At 35.8% G+C, this 26,132-nt stretch overlaps 1 protein-coding gene across 5 annotated transcripts in view; it reads left to right on the top strand.

The window, feature by feature from the left end:
* Positions 1 to 26,132, top strand: part of RC3H1 (ring finger and CCCH-type domains 1) — a 79,144-nt gene that overhangs the window by 25,714 nt on the left and 27,298 nt on the right. For 4 of the 5 annotated variants that reach the window (XM_046680764.1, XM_046680763.1, XM_046680766.1 and 1 more), the window contains exons 2-8: positions 8,557 to 8,934; positions 12,637 to 12,757; positions 13,493 to 13,732; positions 14,387 to 14,562; positions 17,387 to 17,587; positions 20,858 to 20,990; positions 25,107 to 25,225. In XM_046680764.1, coding sequence (XP_046536720.1) covers positions 8,704 to 8,934; positions 12,637 to 12,757; positions 13,493 to 13,732; positions 14,387 to 14,562; positions 17,387 to 17,587; positions 20,858 to 20,990; positions 25,107 to 25,225 — 1,221 coding nt within the window. In that variant the 5' untranslated portion in view covers positions 8,557 to 8,703. The remainder of the gene's footprint in view (positions 1 to 8,556; positions 8,935 to 12,636; positions 12,758 to 13,492; positions 13,733 to 14,386; positions 14,563 to 17,386; positions 17,588 to 20,857; positions 20,991 to 25,106; positions 25,226 to 26,132) is intronic. The other variant, XM_046680765.1, reaches the window with a different exon arrangement.

Here is a 26,132-nt window from a genome sequence, read left to right as displayed (position 1 = left end):
TGTCTTTGGGTACTTCCCTGTACTTTGGATTCTTTGTCTGTAAAATGGAGATAATTACTACATTACAGCGTTGCTGCGAACATTTAATTAATTAGATAGTGTATATAGAGCACTGAAAGAGCTGGCACCTAGTTGGTGCGTAACAAATATTGGTTACTGGTGGTAGTTTATATTGTGGTTTAGATTTATGGTAGACATTTAAATAAGAGAAGCATCTAAAAACACCCAACTTAATGCCTGACACATGTTTTATCTTCAGAAAACCAAGCTTTGTTATGTATCATCCCATCATAATTTTGTTTATAGTAGTTTGTTGGCACTTGCTTTAATCACAGTTAAACCTTGAGGTTCACAAAGTATTTGTACTTTTGCATAAAGCATGGATCTGAATTGAATAGCTACGAGGCAGCTACAAGTCTTGGGAGTTTGATATCTGCAAACTAGTTGCTTGGTTGATGAAGTGAGTCAGTAGTCTTACTGTTTACTGTTCATTGAACAATTTTCTTGCTCTGAAAAGGTCTTATTTGTCAAAAGAATAAGCTGTGTGGACTTACAGCTAGAATATACAACTATGCTGGGGCTTTGGGGAGAAAATAAAAAGAGGAAGATTGGCAACAGATGTTAGCTCAGGGCAAATCTTTCAAAAAATATAAACTCTGAGAAAAGTCAAATGATGTTATGTATTAATGAAAATAATATTAAGGATTAATTTTATTAATATAAAAGTATAAGATTTTAACAAGTGTTTTTTTTTTTTTTTTGAGGAAGATTAACCCTGAGCTAACATCAGCTGCCGTTCCTCCTCTTTTTGCTGAGGAAGTTTGGCCCTGACCTATCATCCGTGTCCATCTTCCTCTACTTTATATGTGGGATGCCTGCCACAGCATGGCTTGCCAAGCGGTGCAGTGTCCGCACCCGGGATCCGAACCGGCAAACCTCAGTCTGCCAAAGCAGAACGTGCACACTTAACCACTGCACCACCGGGCTGGCCCAACAAGTGATGGTTTTTAATCAGAATTTAGAAGTTGGAATAAACTAGTAAAATGTCTGTCAGATTCTGTACAGTAGCTTCAATCAATAACATGAAAAAGGCATGTAACCAAATCAAACAACCTTTTAAATATTTTCTGTGAGCAGTCTTCCTGGCATAAAAATGTATATATTGGGGGTAGCCGGTGGCTGAGTGGTTAAGTTGGTGCACTCTGCTTCGGCGACCCAGGGTTTTGCCGGTTCGGATCCTGGGTGCAGACCTGGCACCACTCATCAAGCCTTGCTGAGGCGGCGTCCCACATAATACAACTAGAAGGACCTACAGCTGGAATATACAACTATGTACTGGGGGACTTTGGAGAGAAAAAGAAAAAAAATAAGGATTGGCAACAGATGTTAGCTCAGGGCCAATCTTTAAAAAAAAGATGTATATATTACTGGGGAAGTCATGACATTTTTAAATTTGGGCCTTTAAGGTGGACTGATTGCTGCTTATTTATCATGTGTGTATCTTCTATCAATTTCAACAATAAAATCACTGATTGTTGCCATCTACTCAGGACAGTAGGCCTTATTTAATCAGATGGGAAAGTTAACCATTGTGCTCGTCGTTGAGCAGCAGAGTCGCTCTTTTGGCCTTTTTTTAAGAAATGAAGAGGACTCATCATTCATGCTCTGTTTCTGATTAGGAAAGTTCCAGTAGAATTACTCCTAATGAGCTAGATTTGGGCTGACCCCAACACATAATGGTTTATGTGTTAATGATTTATCTGATAATGATTTATCTGCAGGCTTTGAGCACATATGCTTTAATTAATAGAATTGTTTAGGATTTTTTTTTTCTGACAAAATCTTGCTTTGAGGAAGTTTAAAGAATCTGGCTGTTGGTATTTTAGTAATTCTATTTCATATGTTTACTCCTGACTGAAAGAATGTTTATTACATTCACTAAGCTGTGTGTCCTGTGTGGGTTAGATACATGTTGTGGTTGAAGGTGATGTAAACAACTGTCTTTGAAAAGCTTGGAGAATGTTTGGAAAGATGACTTTGAAGAAAGATGTCGAAAGAATGAGGAATGGAAATCCTTGGATCTAATAACTACAGTTAGTGACACTTGGCGTCTCTAAAAAAGCTTTGCTTTATGATTTTGTAATTCCTGAAATAGAATCATCGAAGAGTGACTTACTGTTCTTAATGAGCAAATTTCCCAGGCAAAGTCAAACTTTTAAAACACTGTTTTCCCCTTGGTCTCTCAGAACTCTTTATGGTCAAAAGAATGCTTTTGTTTTTAGTGAAGAACTGGTTGCTGTTTCTGTATGTTTATTCTATCAAGTTTTTTATGGGTGTGTCTATAACAACTATTTTACCAGAAAATGTAAGAGGGTAGCAACTATATACCTCATTTTACTAGGTTAATAGAGATGTAAATGATATATAAAAACTAATATAAATATTAATATATTAAGAATATTAATAAACTATGGTAGTTCTTTGAAGCAGATAAAGTACAGAGAAGTTATAAAAGAGTTTTAATTAACTTTGAAAAGAACTAATAAGTTTTGATGATTTGGCTATCCAAATTTGTAAAAGAAGATAATTTAATAAGTAAAAATGTTTATAATAGTCTTATAGTAATTTATCTTAGAAATAGCCTAAATTGTGTTCTGAATGTATTCTAACTTGTTTTCATTCTTTCAAATTTATTTGCACTTATATAAGTAATTCATGATTATGTACTTTTTGTAAGTTGCTCAACTGTGTAACTGCTGTTTAGTTTGTTAGATTTCTTTCCAAACCTTTTTCTTCCATCCATTTACATCCATTTAATAGCAAGATTAATATGTAGGATTTTTTGCCCCCCAGCATAAATATCGTATGTATTGGTCTGCAAGTTTTGTTTTTACTTAACAATGTGTCTTGGACGTCTTTCCATTTCTCTATGCATAAATCTCTGATTATTACATATGTTTCCATAGTACAGATGTACTGTCTGTTTATCTCTCTATTCCCTTATTTTGGACACAGTGTTTCCATTTTTTTTCAATTACAAAGATTTCTAGCCTTTGTTTTAAAAGAATCCTGTTAATACCTTCCTAAAGTAGATTATCTTTCTGTAATATGAATGATCACTGTAATCTATCTGTTCTCTGTCTTAGAATTTTTACATGTGAGATTTTCTTGAAGTAGGCATGATGCTGGTGTAACAGCATTTAGGTGCTTTGGGGCCCAGTAGTGAGGGAGAGAAGTCATATAGGGTTGTTAGGTTGTTCTTCCGGTTTGAGCCTTGAAGGGGATCTCAGTGAATTATGATTAGTGAGGATAATATACAGATTGGGGAATGTTAGAAACAATGAAGTGGATCACTTCCTGCCTCTTCAGTGCCTTCACCTTACTCTTCACCTTATGACCAAATACCATAATGTGAGTTTAAATATCCTGTGTCATTTGGTCCTTGCTCATTGTTTTCTCTCACATCATACCTTTCTCTCTTGCTCTCTGCTTTGTTTTTGTTTCTTTGTTTTGTTTTTTCCTAGCTCCCCAGTTGTACCATATTCCATCTAGTCTCAGAACCTGTAGTTATGATTTTCCTTTACCTGGAGTCTATACACACATATGACACATTATTCTTCCCATAACATTTATTCAGTCCTCATCTTTCAAATCTTAGCATAAACGTCACTTCCTCAGGGAAGAAATGCCCCACACAACCCCACCCCAATTTGGTTAGATTATCTTTGTTAGATGTGCTTGTATCTCCCTGTCCTTTTCCTTCATCTCATTTACCATACCTTGCAGTCACGTATTTAGTTTTGTCATTATAGTTTATATAGCTAACAAAGGAAACAATGTAAGCTTCATGCAGACTTGGAGCGATTTGCTTGTTCACTATTTTTTTTATCCCCAGTGCTGAGTACATAGTAAAGACCAGTAAAATGTTTTTTTCCAAGTAGCTGGATGTTTAATATTTGCTGGGAATGCAAAAAGATTGTTAGATATAATTTCTAAGAAAAATTGGTTTAATGTAGAAAGAGATAGAGAGTTGTGAATAATAGCATTTAAAATACTTTGTTTCCAATAGACAATATATATTTGTATATCAAGCTATATGGATAAAGAACCAACCAGGAAGGCAATAACCGTGGTTTACCTGTGGAGGGGGTGGGAATGAGGTCTGGAGGCATGGGAGGGAGATACTTCAATGTAAGCGTTTTTTAAAATTTTGACACACATGAATATCTCTTAAAAATATTTTATAAGAGTCTGTTGAGATTGTGATATAAATACAGAGGAAATATATGTTCATATGAATTATTGTTTCTGTTTTTTATATATTCTTACGTTTTCAACAGTTATTTATTTCAATATATCCGGGTCAGTGATCTTTATCTTCCCCCTCCTTCCTCCCCAAACAAAACTTTTTAATGAAAATCTCATAAAAGTCATAGATCTTATTCCTAGAAGAAAGAACATGTGTATATACGATTTTACATATTATTTCCAAGGTTAGTGGTTGCCTTGATTTGAACTAAATATTGTTAACTATAGTTTTAATGTGCAAGAATATTTTTAAAACTCTTTCAGAGGTTCAGTGATGGTTTTGCATGCAAAGTAATCCAGTGGGGGTGCAGGAAACACTAAAACTAGGAGTCAGGAAACTTGGTTTCTGATCCTAGCTCAGCCACTATCAAGCTGCACCACCTTGAGTGAAATTATTTTACTTTCTTATCTTTGGTCTCTTCTGTGGATTAAGTGAAAAGAGGTGTTTGAAAAGCTTAATAATACTTGTTACTGATAGGGCCATAAATAAATGTTAATTATCTCATCTTGAAAAATGAGGCGAGGGGCTGGCCCCATGGCCGTATGGTTAACTTTGTGCACTCAGCTTCTGTAGCCTGGGTTTTTGCCAGTTCACATCCTGGGCACGGACATGGCACCACTCATCAAGCCATGCTGAAGGGGCGTCCCACATAGCACAACCAGAGTCACTCACAACTAGAATATACACTTGTGTACTGGGGAGCTTTGGGGAGAGGAAGAAGGGAAAAAAAGGGAGGAAAAGAAGGAAGATTGGCAACAATTGTTAACTCAGGTGCCAATCTTTGGGGGGGGGGGGGAAGAAAAATTAGGAGAGAATTAGATGTTCTCTAAGGTATCTTTTACCAATAAAGTTTTGTTATTCTATTTTAAACGATTTTTGTTACAACAGAATAATTTGGAAAATTTGTTATAACAGCACTTATCTGAAATTATGTGGAAGAGCAGTGAGGCATTTTAAATCTGTGAAACTGATGTTGACCATGTTTTCTGCCTGTTTTCTATATCCCACAGTGCCAGACATGTAATAAATCTCAAGTACTTGCTACAATTTTAAGATTCATGGAAGAATAATATAGGTTAGAATTTCTTAATCCAGAGTCTTTAAATACCCTGGAGCTCTATGAATAGATTTTCACAGGTCTGTGAATTCTTTGAAATTATATGCAAAATTTTTAGTGTGTCTGATTGTAGTGAGGAGCTGTAGCTTTCATAGTGCACGAGGCAGATTAGGTCTTTGCTCTCCTGGAGTCTGTATTCTAATAGGAGAAGATAGTCATTGAATAAACAAAAATATAAGCAAGAAAATACAACTTAGAGGTGATGGAAATGTTTTGTAGAGAATTTAAATATAGTGATGGATAAGAGAGTGATTTAGAGGTTATTTTAGAGTTTTAGGTGGTCAGGGAAGTCTTCTGAGGAGTTGACATTTTTGGTGGCATCTAAATGATAAACAGTGGCCTCCAATTAAAAGATTAGACAGAATGGCTGGTACTAGCCTCCTAAAATGGGAACAAGCTTCATTTGAGTAGCTGGAGGGTAGTGGGGTGATAGGGACAAGTGTTAGAAAATAAGTTAGATAATTACAGATTATATCATTTAGGGCTTTGTAAACCAGTTTTGGAATACCAGGATTCTTATTAGAAATCCAGGCATTATTCTAAATGTAATAGGAAGCCATTTCAGAATTTTTAGCTGGAGGAAGATTAACAAAGGAAACTCAAGACAGATCTGATAACTCCAGCATTTAGGAGTTTAAGAGATCAAAAGCAAAGCTAGTAAATTGGGAAGGATGAGGGTTGTGTGGTTCATTGATACTTTCAAGGAGGAGGGAGTAGTCATCTGTTTTATATCTTGTTGAGAAGACGAGTAAGATTATTAGAACAATGACCTGACCCTTAGATTTGGCAACAGATTTGCTGGGAAAACAGAATGCCTGAAGTCGGTAGCTATTAGGGAGTGTAGCTTTGTGACATTGGTTTTTGAATGAAATAGCAATGAGTTCTTCCTTCTTTATATTTAACCTTTAATCTGTGGGTAACAGTTTGGGGTTTTAGCCAGAATATCTGGGTTAATAGCTCTATTTCTTTTTAGCTTACTCAACCTCTCTAAATCTCCATTTCTCGTATCTGTAAGATGAAAGAACAGTAATTACCTACCCTTTATAGCTTTGCTTTATGTAAGGCATTTAGCACAGTATGTGGCACATATCTGTATAAATAGTAAAGATAACAGTGATGTGCAAGAAAACATTTATGTTTTGTGCTCTTTTAGGTTTGTATAGTTTATAGTGCTTAAGGGAGTAAAGTACTGTCTTTTATGTTTACTTTATGATTAACACATTTTGAGTTCTCTACAAAGGCTATACTAGTAAAAAGGAAGGAACGCTTAGCTCTACTTTGGAGAGATGAACACGGGATCAGATTTTTTGTAGGCATTAATAGAAAATGCCTGCTAATCTATAGAAAAGTTCATATAGATGATAATTTATCAACTTGTAATCAGCTTCAGCAAACACCTGACTAGTATACAGTTTTCATTCTGAATATTATGTCTTCTAAACACTTACCTGTTTTGTTCTTTATTTTGGAGCATTCTGCAGCCTCATGCACAATTACAGTATTTGATTCTACAATTGAGTAGAGTAATTAGATACTGTATTTTCTTTTTTAACATTCCAGACGATAGTCTCAATAAGTAGTAATAATTCAGTATAAACATACTTTTAGCTATTCATAGTCTATTTGAAGATGCATTTTATTAAAAGTATTTATAATTAAAACAGAAATCAAAATGTGGGCAATTTCTTTATTTGCTCTTTCTTGTTATATTGCAAGGGCCGTTTGAACACTTGTGCAGATAACTTTAATTAAAGATCCTGAACGTGAAAATTAAGTTGGTAACTGTCTACTAGACCATTAAATTTTTTTCATTGTCCATTTGTCTGGGAGCACGCTTTGCAAAAACCCAAACAAAGCTGAGGTTACTTAGAAGGCAGATACTGTGACCGCATTGTTTCACTGTTTTCCCAACAATTCAGAGTCTGGCACATAGTATTGCTTAGTAAATATTTGTTGAATGAATGGATAAAACTTTTAGCATACCCAGTGGAAACTATTCTCTCATCAATAATGGGCTCTGCATTTAAGGTTATTTCAATAAAACATGAATTAAATGTAATACTTGAAGAATAAAGTATGTAGATAATTTACTTTTCTATGTTCTAGTTAATTACACCTTAAGATGTTTTCCCATCTTTGTAAGCAATCTCTACTGAGCATAATCAAATCTTTAAGAACGTGTAATACTGTGTTACTTCATTGTTCTATGCATCGATTCTCATTTTTAGAAACTGTAGCTACAGTAAGTGTAGAAGGTATTGTTTAAGATATGTCTAGAAGTTTTAGGTTGGGTTATATATGTAAAGAAAATTTCTGTTAGACACAGGTAATGAATTTTGTGATTTGGCTTTTATCCCCAATAATAGAGGGTAGACAGTGAAATTTGATTATATGTGGGTTCTGGTTAACTATAATTGTTCCATCATTCTTGAATTTGGGAGTTTAAAAATCTTTTGAAGTAAATAATTTTTACTATGTTGTAGTAAACTATGTTGTTCTAACACAACACACTATAGCAACAAGTATTGGCTGGACCAGGGGCTTAAAGATATCTACTAGTAAATAAAACTGTTAAGAATATCTAAAACCCTTAAAAATAAACCTAAAAAAAAATCCCATGGTCTCTTTTATCTTGTTATCCACACTAAATTTTATGATGAAGTATTTTAAGGTAGTTTTTATTTTAGGCCAATTTTTAAACAACTTTTTGTTGAGATGTAACACAGGAGTGTACATAAGCTTGATAAATTTTTACAGCTGAACAGATTCGTATAACTTGGTGTGCAGATCAAGAAACAATGTTATTAGTCGCCTTAAAAAGGCTAATTTTTAAATGTAAAACAATCAGACTGAGATAAACTTGAGACTTAGGTCCTGGATTTAACTTGATGCCTGACTTCGTGTCACCTTTGGCAAGTTATTTCGTCTTTCTGGGGTCTACTCCCCATCTCTAAAATGAGGAGGTGAGATTAATTGTTTTATTATGGCTCTAATTCAGTAAAAGTGCAAAAAGACGGACTCGTGATATAAATGTGGTATAAAAGGTTATAGGTGTAGGTAATAGTGTGAGAATACACAGTTTAATTGAAAAGAAAGACGCTCATTTTTTTTCTTTTGCTTTGTCTTCCAGGTTATATTTCACACTATGTGCTGACTGTATCTACAGAAGATATTTAAAAAAAAAAAGAGATAAACTTTTTTCAAAGATTTTGATTCCAGTGGAATCTTTGCTTTAGATTTTTTGTGTGTGTGTTAGTGAATTGTAACTCCAGAAGCAATGCCTGTACAAGCTCCACAGTGGACGGATTTCCTCTCCTGCCCAATTTGCACTCAGACTTTCGACGAAACAATTCGAAAGCCCATCAGTTTGGGTTGTGGCCATACTGTCTGCAAGATGTGCCTGAATAAACTCCACCGCAAGGCTTGCCCGTTTGACCAGACCACTATCAATACAGACATTGAGCTCCTTCCCGTGAACTCAGCATTGCTGCAGCTCGTGGGTGCTCAGGTAAGATGGGGGACTTAGACTTTTTAATTTCTCTGTGTGTGTTTTCCTCCTGAGAGAAACTTGTTGAATTAAATTGGTTACCATTACCTTCTATTTAAATAGATAAAATTCTCTTCAGCATTGTGCACTAGATTTCAGTATGTTAGGAGATGTGTTCTGGTAGTACAGTGTTTCTCAGTCATAGTACGGGAACATCCATTTAATCTGGTGGTCAGACTTTCTCAACATTCTCAGCTGTTCACGTCACTAGAGAAACCTAAAAAGTCAGTCACAAGGAGCTCTTAATACTGAGGAAAATATTACTCATAAAACCGTTGCATTTTACTTCATAGGAAAAGTGAAGCAGCTTCAGACAGTTTTCTTAGTAGACCCTAACTGTAATGGAAGATGAAGGAAGGTGACAAAAACAGAAGAGCACTGCTTTTGGGAGCCTTTTATCTAGAGTTGGAACAAATATCTATCAGTATCTCAATATAAAAGTTAGTCTGATAATTCTGAAAGTAATACTCTGAGAGTTTTATGTCAGTATTCTCAAATTAGAGATCAGTAGTATCCTCAGAAGGTTTCACAAAGCCAAGGGAGGCAGGTTTTTGAGAGCTAGGTATGATTCACTTAAATAATCTGTCCCTAAATCAATTTGCATAGTGTGAGTCTGAAGTAACACATATTTACCATAAATCATTTTCTGAAGTAGTGTGCTGGAACTTTGGATCTGGCCCCACTAATATTTTCTTGATAATCTTCCTATAAACTGCTAAAAGCAGGGAAGGTTGATATTATGTATGTTGTAAATAAAGGAGCAATTCTAGAACAGCTTATTCAAAAGGAAAACTTAGTTTATTTACAAACCTATTTTGATGATGTCACCAAAAATACTACAAAATATTTGTCAAAAGGGAAAGTGCAATTGATTCTTTTTCTTTTCTTCCTGTACTTACTTTTTCATTTTATAATCATTTATCCTTTTATTTTGAAAATTCCAGTATGACATTTTGGAAACATTTAAAAAATAGACTTGGGGCTGGCCCAGTGTTGTAGTGGTTGAGTTCGCACACTCTTCTTTGGGAGCCCAGGGTTCGCCAGTTTGGATCCTGGGCATGGACCTACACACTGCTCATCAAGCCTTACTGTGATAGCATCCTGCATACAAAAAAATAGAGGAAGATTGGTACACGTGTTACCGAGCAACAATCTTCCTCAAGCAAAAAGAGGAGGATTGGCAATGATGTTAGCTTGGGTGGTGTTCCTCACCAAAAAAAAGGGAAACTTAATTGAGGATAACAATTTTAGAAATAGAATTTTTTTAAAAACTTTTTAAAAAATTTATTTTATTTTATTTTTTTGAGGAAGATTAGCCCTGAGCTAACATCTGCTGCCAGTCCTCCTCTTTTTGCTGAGGAAGACTGGCCCTGAGCTAACATCCGTGCCCATCTTTCTCTACTCTATATGTGGGACGCCTGCCACAGCATGGCTTGCCAAGCGGTGCCGTGTCCGCATCCGGGATCCGAACCAGCGAACCCCAGGCTTCCGAAAGTGGAACGTGCAAACTTAACTGCTGTGCCACCAGGCCGGCCCCTAGAAATAGAATATTTTAATAACAAATAACTGAGGCTTGGGGCCTGCCCCGTGACTGAGTGGTTAAGTTTGCTCGCTCTGCTTCAGCGACCTGGGGTTTTGCCAGTTTGAATCCTGGGCATGGACATGGCACCGCTCGTCAAGCCATGCTGAGGCGGCATCCCACATGCCACAACTGGAAGGACCCACAACTAAAAATAGACAAATATGTACCAGGGGACTTTGGGAAGAAAAAGGGAAAATAAAATCTTTAACATAAATAAATAAAAAATAACTGAGGCTTACTTCTTTTTCATAAAGTTGTCATATCTTAACAGAAACAACGAGTGTTTATGAACTTTGAGGATAGGACATTTTAATACATAATAACCACTATTTTAACCCTACAGATTGCCATTAAAAAACTGTTGAGAGAACTAATAAATGAGTTAAGCAAAGTTGCAGGATACAAAATCAACATGCAAAAATCAGTTGCATTTCTGTACACTAACAATGAACAATCTGAAAGAAAATTAAGAAACCAATCCACTTATAGTAGCATCAAAAAAATAAAATAGGAATAAATTTAGCACAGAGGATAAAAGAATTTGTATGCTGAAAACTACAAAACATTGCTGAAATTAAAGAAAACATAAATAAATGGAAAGACATCACGTGTCCATGGACTGTCAGACTTAATATTACTAAGATGGCAATACTACCCAAACCAATCTACAGATTCACTGCAGACTTTCTCAAAATCCCATTGGTGTTTTTTTGCAGAAATAGAAAACCTCATTCTAGAATTCATATGGAATCTCAGGGGACCCCAAATAGCCAAAACAATCTTGAAAAAGAAGAACAAAGTTGGAGGAGTCACACTTCCTGATTTTAAAACTACAAAGCTACAGTGATCAAGACTGGCATAAAGACAGACATTTAGATTAATGGAATAGAATAGAGAGTCCAGAAATAAGCCCACATATATGTTCAAATGATTTTTGACAGGGTTGCCAAAACCATTCAACGGGGAAAGGACAGTCTTTCCAACAAATAGTGCTGGGGCAACTGGATATCTAAATGCAAAAGAATGAATTTAGATCCCTACTTCACACCATATACAAAAGTTAAAATGGATCAAAGGCTGAATGTAAGAGCTAAAACTACAGAACTCTTAGAGGAAAATATAGGCATAAATCTTCATAACCTTGAAGCAGGCAGTGGTGTTTTTAGATATGACACCAAAAGCATGAGGAACAAAAGATAAGTTGAACTAAATCAAAAGTTAAAACTTCTGTGCTTCCCAGGACACCATCAAGAGAGTGCAAGAACTATCCACAGAGTGGGAGAAAATAATTATAAATCACATATCTAATAAGAAACTTCTATCTAGAAAGTATATAAAGAACTCTTATAACTCAGTAATAGAAAGAACATAATTTTTAAATGGTCAAAGATCTGAACAGATGCCTCACCAAAAAAAGATATATGGATGGCAAACAAGCAAATAAAAAGTTGCTCAGCATCATTTGCCATTAAGGAATTCCAAATTAAAACAACAATGAAAAACCACTACATACCAATTAGAATAACTAAAATCCGAAACACTGACAACAGTCTGCTGGTGAGGATGTGGGGCAGCAGGAGCGCTAATTTATTGCTGGTGGGAATGCAAAATGGTACAGCCACTTTGGAAGCTATTGTTTGATTTTATGATTATTTTTATCTGAAATGTCCAAAATAGGCAAATCCACAGAGACGGAAAATAGATTAGCGTCTTCCTAGGGCTAGTGAGGGGTTGGGAGGATATATGAGAGGGGTGGTAGTTAAAAGTGCATGGGGTTCTTTTGGAGGTGATGAAAATGTTCTAAAATTGTGGTGATGGTTACACAGCTGTGAATATACTAAAAGCCATCGAATTATATACCTTAATGGATCAGTTATATAGTATGCAAATTATGTCTCATTAAAGCTGTTACAGAAACTAAACAAAATGCAAAAAATGCAATAAATTGTGTGTGTGTGTCTGTGTGTATAGACAAGATCTTTTGAAAGACTTTAGTAAATTTAGTAGAAGTTTTGATGTTACCAGTGTTAGAGATGATTAATTAGTGAGCACCAAAACAGACCTTTTCTTTTGACCTCTAGGTCCCTGAGCAACAGCCCATTACTTTGTGTAGTGGGGTTGAAGATACAAAGCATTATGAGGAAGCCAAGAAATGTGTAGAAGAATTAGCATTGTACCTGAAACCACTCAGCAGTGCTAGAGGTAAATCAGATGCAATTATCCATGCTGAAAAGTGTTTATTAAAGATGCTTTTATTACCATAAAAATTGTGGGCTTTAAATGGATATTAATGAAGTTCATTTGTTTGTTATAAACCAAACCTACCGGTGCTGAATATTATCATTGCAAACCACATCAAATAAAGTAGTGAATTTAGAGTTTCTGCGATGTTAGAAACATTATTTTAATGAGTTGCAGAAGTAAGTGTAAGTACACTAGTGGTTTCGGAAGGGCTTCCCATCATTTGACACCTCTGAATTGCCTGCCTTCTATCCATTTTTATGTGGTATGCTATAGGAGATGTAATAAAATTGGAAGTTGCTATTACTGCCTTGCCATTACAGCTTGTTATTTCATTAGGAAAGTAAGATTAACAGCTATGAAATAATATGCCAGAACTGTTATGACCTCAAGATTTGGGTCTTAAACTAATTATTAATGTTGTCTGGCCTTTTTTTCTTTATTCCTCCATGATTAAAATGAATAATGGTATATTTAATGTCATAGTGTTACATTTGCATGAGATAACAGGTTTTGTATACTTTTAAAATGTAAACAAGGCTTCAGTTGTGTAATTTTGTTTATTGTTTATTTTAAATATTCTAGTAGAACCCAGAACTGTTCACATACTCATAAGTGAGCCCATCAGAGGAAGTTTTCCTGGACTCTAAAATTACGTTGTAAACCTACTAAATAACTTTTTACTCTCTTTTACAGGAGTGGGTCTGAATAGCACTACTCAGAGTGTTCTGAGTCGCCCGATGCAGAGGAAGCTGGTGACTCTGGTCCACTGCCAGCTAGTGGAAGAAGAAGGCAGGATTCGTGCCATGAGGGCAGCTCGGTCTTTAGGTGAACGAACAGTTACAGAGCTCATTCTCCAGCACCAGAATCCTCAGCAACTCTCTTCCAATCTTTGGGCAGCAGTCAGGGCTAGGGGCTGCCAGTTCCTTGGACCAGGTATATAATTAAAGTTTGATATTTACTATACTAGTAATTTAAAAGTATGAGGTAGCAACTCTAAGTGATATACAGAGGCTAGTTCTTTGCAATATTCTGTTGTTACCAGGCAGCATCCTACTTGGCAGTCATGGCTTGGGTAATTCCATGTCAGTTTTTCAGAGCACTTAAAATTTTTCTCTCAATGCCAAAAGTTTATTCTTTTTTTTTCCTTTTTTCTCCTTCTCTCCAAAGCCCCCCAGTACGTAGTTGTATATTCTAGTTGTAGGCCCTCCTAGTTGTGCTGTGTGGGACGCCACCTCAGCATGGCCTGATGAGTGGTGCTAGGTCCACGCCCAGGATCCGAACTGACAAAACCCAGGGCCACCTAAGTGGAGCATGTGAACCCAACTCACAGAGCTGGCCCCAGTTTATTCATTTTTGATATAAGTTTTTCTTAACTGTATTGGTCTTTTATCTGCTGTCTTACGTAAAATGTATGGAATGTAATACAAAATTGCCCCGAAATGGTTAAAAAGTGTAACTGTAAATATCTGTTATTGTATTGCCCGTTAAGTGGTACCTGCAGAAATTATTGAATATTGCCCTTCTCATAAAGGGATTTATCTGATCTTTTGCACATGATGAATTTTGGTTTTGCGCAACTTTTCCTAGCAATGCAGGAGGAAGCTCTAAAGCTGGTTCTCCTGGCCTTAGAAGATGGTTCTGCTTTGTCAAGAAAAGTGTTGGTTCTCTTTGTGGTGCAAAGGTTGGAGCCACGATTTCCTCAAGCCTCTAAAACTAGCATCGGACACGTCGTCCAGCTCCTTTATCGAGCCTCCTGCTTCAAGGTATGAACCTATGTTAAATTTCAGCTTAAAAGGAAACTTTGTCCTTTCCCCAAACTTAAGTAGTAAAAAGTTTGAATTTAATAAAGTTGCCTGTATCTTTTCAGAAAATTTCAGCAATTCTTTTAAAGAATGCAGAAAGTGTCCTATTAAAGTTAAATCTTGGTATATTGAGTTTTCTGTGTTAGATATTGAACCACATAGATCAAACCAAGGCTTGGAGATTTTTGTATTGGAAGAGACTAATAAGCTGGGTCAGTTTTCCACCAAAACTATAAGCAAAATGGTCTAAAGAGAGAGTCATTGAAGCAGAAATAAGTTTTATTTGGCTATTTGCCCATGGTGTAATTTCACGGACACAATACTGGAGCTCCACTTGCCATTCTGGCTTCAGTGTATGTAGTAATGCTGGACAGATTCTTTTGTATCCCACATGTAATCAGCACCACTTCAGACACGGGTGCCCACTCTGTGCCATTTATTGTTCATCCTATTTTCCTGACTTCTTAATGTCAAGGCTTCTTGCTTCTGACGCAACACAACCAGTACTTTATGGACCAGGAAAGCATGTCTCTAAAAAATTGTTAATTCTTGCAAGCTATGAGGAAATCTATTCGTGAGGTCACCACATTCTCTCATCTGACACTCAAACTAAAAAAACCCCACATTTGCCATCATGCTATATTCTGTTCTCTCATTTTTTGAGAAGGATAAAATGGTTCACAAAGTCAATAGGAGAGCATTCAGATTTAATTTGACAATATTTTTAAAAGCTCTAGTAAATGCCAACATTATTCTGTTTCTTTCTAGAGTCAGATTATATACTGAAAATGGGAGTGTGGACTCCAGGTCTGTAACACCCCTTCTTGTTTTCTTTAGGTACCTCTGGAGCTGTCACAACCTATTGCCAAAAAAACTCCAGATTGTCCCTGAATAACTCACATTTGTTATAATGTTGTAATAACATGAATGTACTGTGTAATCCGGGCTACATTTCAGAATGTCTGTCTGCTTACAGTGTTACTTGTTCTCTCTCTCCATTAGCAGCACCAGACAGATACAATATAGGAAGCTTAAAAAATAAAAGGAAAGGAAAGGAAATCCAGCCTTCTGTGAAAATAAGGGGCTCAAAACCCCAGAATACCCACAAAGTGAACCTCTCTCAATTCTAATTAAAAGCATTAATAGTTAAAAAAAGTTAGAAATCTGTAAACATCCAATTATTTTTTACTTGGGTCATGATTATTTCCCTTTGTTTCATTGTCTATCTGCTTTCTTCTCTTGGTGGTAGTTTGTACTACACTCCCAATTATGAAAAGATTTATCTTCTCTCATTGTAAACTTCATTCACTATGACAGAGTTTCTGTTAAGTGTCTACCAATACCCATTGCATCTTCCTCATGGAACTCAAATCAGACTGCATTTTCCATTCTTCTTTGTAAGTGTATGTGTCCATATAGCTGTGTTCTCACTGTGTCCTTTCAGCATTTCTTTTATTTCTATTTGAAAAGCTTTTTCAGGCTGCAGGGTAATTCTGGTCATTGTTAGACATTGCATCTCTTGGAAATCTTTGATTGTTTTCAGTTAAAGAGAGTTTTGACAGCCAGGGAACCAGTATATCATATGGAAAGCATCTTTTACATTTTAATGAGGGTTAGCCTATGTTGAGAGTTTGTCTTCATACGTATACATATGCATTTGGTCTTTTGACTTGCCTTTGAATACTCTCAAAATATATTTAGTTTTTGTGACTGTAGTTCTTGATTTTTTAATCTGTTTGGTCTTTCTATGGACTTACCTAACAAAATTTGTTAGACCTTCTTCTAATAAGAATGCAAGAATACATTTTTAAGTATAATGTCTATATGACCTAGAAGTCTTGACTAAAATATTCTGTAGTTTCTTTGGTGGGAGGAAAAAATGGAAATTTTCTACTAGAGGAATTTGAGTCCTTTTGGGAATAAAAGGTTAACAAGGCAAAATAGGTCCTAAAATAAGTTAGGATATAGGTGATCCTAGACTAGAATTAGTTATTTTTACTTTGATTTTTTAAGCCTTTTGCCTAAAATTCAGCTTGACTCAAAATGTGAATTATTGGGGGTGATAGCAATAGTACCTACCTCAACAAGTTTAAAGAATTAAATGAGTTAATACGTCAATATAATTGTTAATAAGGTAACTTAACACACTGACTGGCACATACTAAGTGCTCCATAAGCGTTAATTATCTTTATTATGAAAAGATACTATTATCATCATCATGGTTATTCTAGTCCAGCATCTCAGAATTTACACTTTCTAATGGTGGCCAAAACTATAAAACTCCATGAAGAATTAAGCCAAGTACAAATTAGTCATCCTAAGAATCTCACCGGCATCTGAAGCTCTTTCAGGTATGAGTACCACCAGGCTCAATGCCAGGCAGGCCCAAGAGTAATAATCCCCAATTATGGAGAAGAAACATACATTATTTTTCAGAATAATTATACCTGTATGAGTATTTTCTTCTTTTCAAAAATGTATTTATACACACATAAAAGTTAAACTGCATCTATGTGTGTTAAGGTCTATGCAATCTTTGGATTTCGTTCCAGCACATATTCATTCTTTCTTTCTTTCTGTAAGACCTATTCAGAAGATTTTGACATCTGTAAAGGGGGAAATGTTTTCTAGGCACAACAGTGTGTTTCATTTTAATCTTGCTGTTGTTGCTAAAAGAAATTTGTTTGTTACATTAAAAATGATCTGTTAGCTGTATGTGGTCATATAAAGTAGAAACCCATTTTGTTTCTTACCTGACTCATGAGATTATATGTATCTTATTAGGTCACCAAACGTGATGAAGACTCTTCTTTGATGCAGCTGAAAGAAGAATTTAGAACCTATGAAGCTCTGCGGCGAGAACATGACTCCCAGATAGTGCAGATTGCGATGGAAGCAGGCTTACGAATTGCACCAGACCAATGGTCCTCTTTGCTTTATGGAGACCAGTCTCACAAATCTCATATGCAGTCCATTATTGACAAGGTAGACCCTTTTTTGTTCCTTACTTCTTTGACTAATCTTGGAGTCTTGGTAATTCAGTTATTTGACAAATGTATATTAAAGTGATTAGTGTATGTCAGGCTCTTGTAAATGTAGCCTAGTGTCTTGTCATAACTAGTCACATCATAATACCAGTTTGTTTATATAAAGATTTTTTAAAATTGAGGTATAACTGACATTACTCATATAAGATTTGATTAGTGGTAGAATGCATTATCCAGCACTGTCTCATATTCCCTTGGGGGTCTCCCATCTCTATTTTATCATTACCTCTCTCCCTTCTTCTATTGTTCTCTGAGTTTTGATCTTTGTGTTAGTTAAACCCATTTTCTGAATGCCTTTATTGTTTTCCTATAGCAGCCATTTAATGGTCTGGAAGATGTATACATTGAGGTTTCTTATGAAACCTCACATCATAAGTTTCACATAAGTTACCAGTCATTCTAAGTTTGATTATATTTTCAGTAAACTTATTTCTACTTTATCTGTTGTTTATTATGATAAAAAGATCATTAGGGTCCACATGAATTTTAGGTCAGGCTCTATTATTTCTTTCTGACTCTGAGCTATATTTAATTCTCTTAAAACTGGAGTAATACTGTAACTGTTTTTGTTACAGTTCAACATGAAATATATGAAAGTGCTATTAAAAAGTCTTAAAGTGCCATGTAAATATATTATGTTAAATGATAGTATTTAATTTTTACTATTTTACCTTAAATACTTAGAAGCACAGGGATGATTATACATTAGAGTCCACCCTACATTTAATTTAGAGAAATAAGGTCAAGATGTAAGAGTAGCCTAAATATAATAACATTTAACATTTACTGAGACCTTACTATGCGTTTGGTGGTTTTAAATTGTTCATTTATTCCTCTTAACAGTCCTATATTATCACTTTTATATAGAGACAGAGAGGGGTTAAGTATATTTCTCCAGTATCACATAGGTAATAAGTGACAGAGCGGTATCTGAACTTGGGCGTTCTGACTCTAGAATCCATGTTCTTAACCACTAAACCTGTTTCCATACTATTCTGTCCTTCCTTTTTTTTCTTTGCTATTCCCAAAGATAGAATTCTTTGCGTAAGTAGTAGATTAATGTCAAAGGAGAATTGGAAAATGTGTTTTATAGCAGCTTGGTGCATAATATTCAGTTCTGTCCTATAAGTCTTCCCTAGATACCTTAAACCAAGCTTTACCTACAACTGCTAGGTTTGAAATTATGCAACTGATTGGTTATAACATATTGAAACTTTAGTAATGATGTCTTAAAGGAGTAGCTTTCTACCCCTGAAGAGAAACTTCGCTTGCTTTTTAGAAAGGTTGTACAAGGAGATTGACCTTTTTTGTCTGAGCTAGACCGTGTAGCTAGGTGTTTATCCTATAATAGTTTTCTCACATCATGAGCAATAATTTGAATTTAATATCTGGAGACTTTCGTACAACAAACTTTGCCATGTATGTGACATCTTATTATTATATAGAGCAATAGAACTTTCTGTGTTAATGGAATGTTCTGTATATGTACTGTCCAATATGGTGATCACTAGCCACACGTGGCTGTTAAGCACTGGAAATATGACTTGTGCCAACTGATCAACTAAAATTTTAATTTAATTTAATTTTAATTTAAATAGCCACATGTTGCTAATGGCTACTGTATTGACCATACAAATAGAGAATTTATTAAAAAGTGATAAGAAAAGCAATAATCCTAGTAAACTAATGGATAAAGAAACATGAATTAACAGTTCACAAAGAGGAAATATATGTAATTGATGGGATAGAATTAGGTCCCAATAATAATTAAATACACATTTAGAACAGTGACATACCAAATATTGCCTGTTAAAATTAGTGAAAAAAAAATACTCTCATTTATTGCTGATGGTTTATAAAATGCATTACAGATATTTTGGGAGACAATTTGTCAGTGAATAAAAACTCAAAATTTTCATGTCCTTTGACCAAATTTACTATTCCCAGGAATTTATTTTAAGAAAATAATCCTTTAAATACTTCAAAAAGATTATGAGCTCAAACATGTTAATTGTGGCATTATTTATAAAGGAGAAAATAAGGGGATGGTTAAAGAAGTTAAGATCTGTCTGCTCAGAACACTGTTATATGGCCATTAGAACCATAGTTAAGACAGATACTCTCTTCAGCTGATAAGTAACAATTTAAAAAAAAAAAACCATTAGTGAAACATTTTCATTAAGCCTTGGTGGTGGATACATGGATATTATCATTGTATTAGTTACTTTTCTTTGAAATATTTCATAGTAAAAATGGTTAGCAATAGAAAAATGCTTCTGTTATAATATTAATGGTAGCCAAAATCGTAAGTTTATAAATGGCTGATTATAAGTGTATTAAAAACATGCAAAGATGAAAAAATTGAATAAAGGCATGTCACCATTCTAATGATGGTTGTGTTATTTTCCATGTTTTTTAAAATGTATGCTTTTTAAAAAATTACCTTTTATAGAGTGACCTTTTGTGGGAGGAAAATTCTCGTCTATATTAATAAAATACAGAGAGCTAAATGTTTCCAAATAAGAACCCTTAGTTACTATCACATAATCAATTTTCTTTTCCTGTTATACGTCATATGTATGGCCAACTTAGGGAGTTAATGCACGAGTGTGTGTCATTAAGCCTTAGGGAAATATACAACCTGATAGCCTCCAAGAATCCCAAACCAATTTAGGATTTTTTGAGCTGGAGTGGTCTTTTGAAATTATTTAGTCCATGTTAGCAGATGGACTTCAGATTGAGTCTGTAAGGGTTATATCTGGCGTTAGGATCTTTGATCCGTAACAGAACTTGAACTCAAACTCAGTTTGACTGAGTTCAGTTTCATTGTTCTTGCTATTGTATAGCATTACTCTAGACTGTATTTCCAAATTTCAATCATTTGGAAGGACCCCAAGAGCCAAACTAACATAGCGTTATAGAACATAAGATGGGAAGAATCTTCCAAATTGAGGAATCAAGAAAGGTCTCACGTTTGAGGACTGTGACAGCAGAGGGAAGAGAGTATACAACATGTCAAGCTGTGGATGCAAAGAAGTGCAGGGTTTGTTCACGTAGCAGGCAGTCCAATCTGGCCGAAGTGTGGGATGTGTGGGAGGATAAAAATTAAATTTAATAAGTTGCAGAAATGATTGTGATATTGTAAATAAGCTTTATTTAAAAAGGATTATCTGGCCTTTGGGAAAGTTAATGTTTATCTTTTTTTAAGTTGCAGACCCCAGCCTCTTTTGCACAAAGTGTTCAGGAACTAACAATTGCTCTCCAGCGGACTGGAGATCCAGCGAACTTGAACCGACTAAGACCCCATTTGGAGCTGTTAGCAAACATCGACCCCAGTCCAGGTAAACCTGAGGGGGGTTCCCAGACTACCCTATGTGTGCCTCAGTGCTGCTCAATGACTCTTGTAATTATCTTTTGTTACATTACTCTGGAATTTCTCAGGATAGTTATTCTAGATCTTTTCTACAGTATTTTAAGTTTCTGGCCCCAGGCTTGTCCATCTGTCTCTTTATCACTTCAGTTAATATTTATTTATACTGTGCTGCGCACTTCACCAGGAAAATAAATTCTCTCTGGGATCCTTTATATTTCTTCTTCTTCTCATCACAAAACTGTGCCGTATTTTACCATTCTCATCTCTTTTGACAAAACTCAAGTTTTCTCATTTTTTTCTGTGTCATATGTCCTTAGTTGCATTTTCTTGGCCCTGTTTTTTCCTTCTGTACCGTATCTCACTCCATCAAATATCCTCTCTTGCATCTTTACTTTGTCAGCCCTTTTCATGCTCGTTTTCCTTGACCTGAAAATCACCCAACCTTCTATTTTTTGCCTAATACTTACATCTAAGATATTTTAGCTTGTATCCTGTTTCTGTCCTGTGTTTATTCCTATTACTAAACTAAAACTCTGAACAGTCACTAGTAATTTCCCAGTTTCTCATTTCAAAGTCTTCTTCTTAGTCCTAAAATTACTTGATTTGTCTTCAGCATTTGATAATGATCCTGACTGCTTCCTTGATATAGAATCTCTCTCGTTCCCTTATCTTTTTGTAGCCTCATGGTTCTCTTCTGACCTGTCTGATGGCTGCTGCTGTGTTGGTAGCTCTTGCCTCTCCTGCCCACTAGGGAGTAGACTGGTGTGTTCTTGGAGTTTTGTTTTCTCTACACTTTCTGTTGATGGTGATCATTCATTCCCAGTGTCAGGTATTATCTCTTTTTAGATAACTATCAGTATATCTCTTCATTACTCCAGACCCAATTTCCCAAATGCTTTCTGAGATTCTTCATCATCTCCTCTATGTGTTTCAGAGCAAACTCATCTTTACTTGATACCTGCTCTTCCTCCTGTGTTCTGTCTCTGTGTAAATGACCTCATTCTCTGAGATGTGTAAGCTTAAAACCTGAGTCTTTTGTCTTACCTCATATCTTTTCTCCTCTCACTTGCTCTACATACTATTTCCGACAACAGGACCTATCTGTTCTTCTTTCACCATATCCCTGCATCCTGTGCCTATTAATACTGCCTTAGTGAAGCCCTCATTCCTTTTCCTGAGACTAAATGCTTTCCATTTTCCTATACTCTTTTAATTCTTCCCATCTAGTCTGCTTACTGCTGCAAAATAAATCATGTCTCTGATCCTAATGTCTGCACTCAAACTTTCAGTGACACCCCACTGCTTATAGAGTAAAGTTTGGAATTCTTGGCTATGGCATTCAGAGCCCTCTAATTTCTTATCAGCCTACCTTTGTAGATTTACTGCCAAAATTACTTGATCAAACCAGATCAGGTCTATTCCTAGAACACAGTGATTTTTTTTTCACTTCTGTACTTTGATCATTCTAGCAATCAAAAGATTGCTCACTGCCACGTCAACCACCAACCTATCTACCTGCATCTGTGCCAATATATTCTGCTCTACTTGTGTCCTAAAAGTGGACAAACCGTACTCCTAGCTAAGGCCACCCTCTCCTCACATACTGATATCATCTTGTCAAGTATATCCCTCCCATATCCTCTGTTTCTTAGATCATCAGTTTTCCTTCTCTACTAGAGTATTTGTATCAACATACAAATGTACTGTTATTCCTCTCATCATAACCCACTTTTGACACCATTTGACATTCACTTCTTACTCCTTTTCTCTCCTTTTTGTAGCACTCTCTTGAACTCACTCCAATCAGGCATTTGTCTGTACCGCTCAATCAAAACGCTTTTGACAAAGTCACAGATGACTTCCATGTAGCTAATTTCAAACGTCATTTCTTGGTTCTCATTGTATTTGACCTGTTAGCAGCATTTAACAGTGTTGTTTTATGATTGATGGTGTGTTTTAAAATCTGTGAAATACAGTACATCTAGCCCAGACCTTCTTTGTGAATTCTTTTGTATATCCACCTGCCTGCTCAACATGCAACAGCTCTACTTGAATATTTAATAATTTCAAACTTAATCTGTTCAAAAGTGAATTCCAAATCCTTCCGCACACACCCATTCCTGTTAGTGGCAACTCTATCCTTCCATTTCCTCAGTCCAAACACCTTGGAGATATGCTCAACTTTTCTTTCTCTTATAAGGCACATCTGATTTATCAGCATATCTTGTAGGCCCTACCTTTAAAATCTATCCGGAATCCCTACCTGTCACCTTTGCTGCTACCAACCTCATCTCTGTGGATTATGCAATAGCTGCCTATTTTCCGTCTGGTTTTAGCATAGGAGTCAGAGTGATTCTGTTACCCCTCTGCTCAAAAATTCTCCTGCACTTTCCATCATTCAGTAAAAGCCACAACCTTTACCATGACATCCTGGGTCTCACATGATCTAGTCTTCCTTTACCTCTCTCCAACCTTGTCTCCTACTCTTTTTCCACCTAATTCATTCCTCTCCGGTTTCATCACATGGATCATGCCAGGCACGCTCCCACATCAGAGCCTTTGCACTTGCTGTTCCCTCTGCCTGGAATGTTTTTCTTCCAATCTGTCTGCATGGCACACTTTGAAACCCTTCTTTCAGGTCTTGAATCACATGTAACCTTCTCAAGGAGGCCTTCTCAGGCTACCCTGTCTAAAATTTTACACATACCTTCCCACTCCCCTTTTTTGCTCTGTTCATTCAACTCATCATTATCTAAATACTTCATATTTTGATTATTTATCTTATTTATTTTCTGGCTCCTCTCCTTGAATGTAACAGGGATTTTTTCCCCCCTGAGGAAGTTTTGCCCTGAGCTAACACCTGTTGCCAATCTTCCCTTTTTTTTTGTTTGAGAAAGACTAGCCCTGAGCTGACATCTCTGCCAGTCTTCCTCTCTTTTGTATGTGGGTTGCCACCACAGCATGGCTGATTAGTGGTGCATGTCCACGCTTGGGATCTGATCCCACAAACCCAGGCTGCCCAAGTGAATGATGCATGTGGAACCTAATCACTGTGCCACAGGGCCAGCCCCTGGAGATCTTTGTTTTGTTACTGCTTCCCCAGCAACTAGAACAATACCTGTGACTTAGTAGGTGTTCCAAAAAATGCTTTTCTGTATGACTGTTCTCTTCACCTTCTCTACTTCTTCATTCTTTTTTCCTCTGGAAATCCCACGTGTCCTTCAAAGCCTAGTTCAAATGCCGTCACCTAGAAGTCTTTCAGAAGGTCTCCAACAGGAAGTCATCTCTACATCTGTGTTCTCACTTCATTTTATATTTCTTTTAGAGAATATTTTATACTTAGCCTTATGGCTAGTTTTTCCTTTATAAAATCACAGTGCTGGTACTGGACAAATACTTATTAAATGAAGCAGAGGATGTAGAGCAGAGTTGCTTTACATAATAGTTTTTTTTTTAACTTTTTAAACATTCTGTTTACCAATACTTGATTTATACAGAATTTCAAAATAGACATTACAGGTGGCTGACTGTATCAATTTGTGTTTCGTCCATATTGTGTTGGTCTGCACAATATTCTAAATTTTTTAGGTGCCAACACTTAAAAACTGAGTAATTTTACATAAGAATCTCAAATTTCAGCTTTCCCTGGTATGTCTTTCCACCAGCTTTCCCTGGTGGTATATCTGGTAGTGCTGGCCTTGCATCTTCACGGAACGACAGTCAGCTAAAGTTGAATTGTAGCCATAACTTTAGGTGTGAGACATATCTGCATTTCAAAATAGTCCCTATCACTTTCTCTTGTCATTTCCAATACTGAGGGTCTAATGACAATTGCCATTTGTTGGCTGGCCTACTTAATTCCTTTCTGTTACCTTCCTTGTCATTATTTTAGTTCGCAACCCCTCTTTAAAAGAATATGTCCATTCCCTTAAAATGATGTTTAGGTGAATAAGCTGTTACCTGAAAAGCTATATGAACCTTAATTTGATTTCACTGTAGTACCAACATTAACGCCTTTATTAATTTAATATTGGGCAAAACATTGAATAGCATAGTTATAAAAATTCTTTTCTTTGTTGTGTAGATGCTCCTCCTCCTACTTGGGAACAGCTAGAAAATGGGCTGGTTGCTGTGCGTACAGTGGTACATGGGCTGGTTGATTATATCCAGAACCACAGCAAAAAAGGAGCAGATCAACAGCAGGTAAGAGAGACGTTGGAAACCTAAAAGTAAGCCACTGTGGGTATTCTTACAGACACTAACAGAGCCAACGAGATCACATGAATACTTTGAGACTGACTGTAGAAACCGTAAATTAGCTCAGTGTGGTTAGCAGCCAGTTACTGGATTCGCCTGGTAATTTTATCTGACAACAGTGGAATGAAATCATCTTTGTTGGTCTAATGTTGTGCTAGAATCATTTTTCATGTTGGATATAGCAGCATTTGATTCTGTGCTAAAAGTTATTTCATTTAGATAAAATTATTCTCTTTGGTTACTGTTACATTTCAGTTTGACAATAGGTATCACTGTCTAGGGCTAATGCTCTCTCTCTCTCCACTACTGTTCACATATTTGTAAAGGCTTCTTCTGTATTAGTAGTTTAACATTTTTCATGTATAATGTCTGTTATGCCAGTGAGCCAAATTTTACTCAAATATTTTTCAATGAAATGTATAGCAGTACAATATCATAGCTTATGTTATGGCTAGAGTTTTTCGTTTTACTCCCAATAATTTTATTTTGCCATCTGGATTTATGTTAGGTTCACTAGATTTTTTATTTTGTAGTAGTAAGCTTGAGAAATTAAAACTTTATTAATTTATCTGGCTTAAGTAAATATTAACGATAGATTGTGCAATATTCCTTTAATCTTTGAGAGGCAAGAAATATTAAAAATGTCCTGCTAAGTAGAATAATATGGATATGATTTTCCTAATCAATCTAAGCACAGATCAGAGCTTTATTTTATGATTAAGAAATTAGAAACCTATTTTTAACTCCCTTTTCCATTAGACATCATGAAGAATGTAACAAAAATAATATTAACCTGTAAGTTCTGCTAATAAATGAAAAAATACATTAAATTTGATTTAACTTAGTGTTGTGT

Source organism: Equus quagga, chromosome 13 (assembly GCF_021613505.1).
Source record: "Equus quagga isolate Etosha38 chromosome 13, UCLA_HA_Equagga_1.0, whole genome shotgun sequence".
Classification (NCBI taxonomy): Eukaryota; Metazoa; Chordata; class Mammalia; order Perissodactyla; family Equidae; genus Equus; species Equus quagga.
Note: the sequence above shows the minus strand (reverse complement) of the source record. Positions and strands in the feature narration are given on the sequence as shown.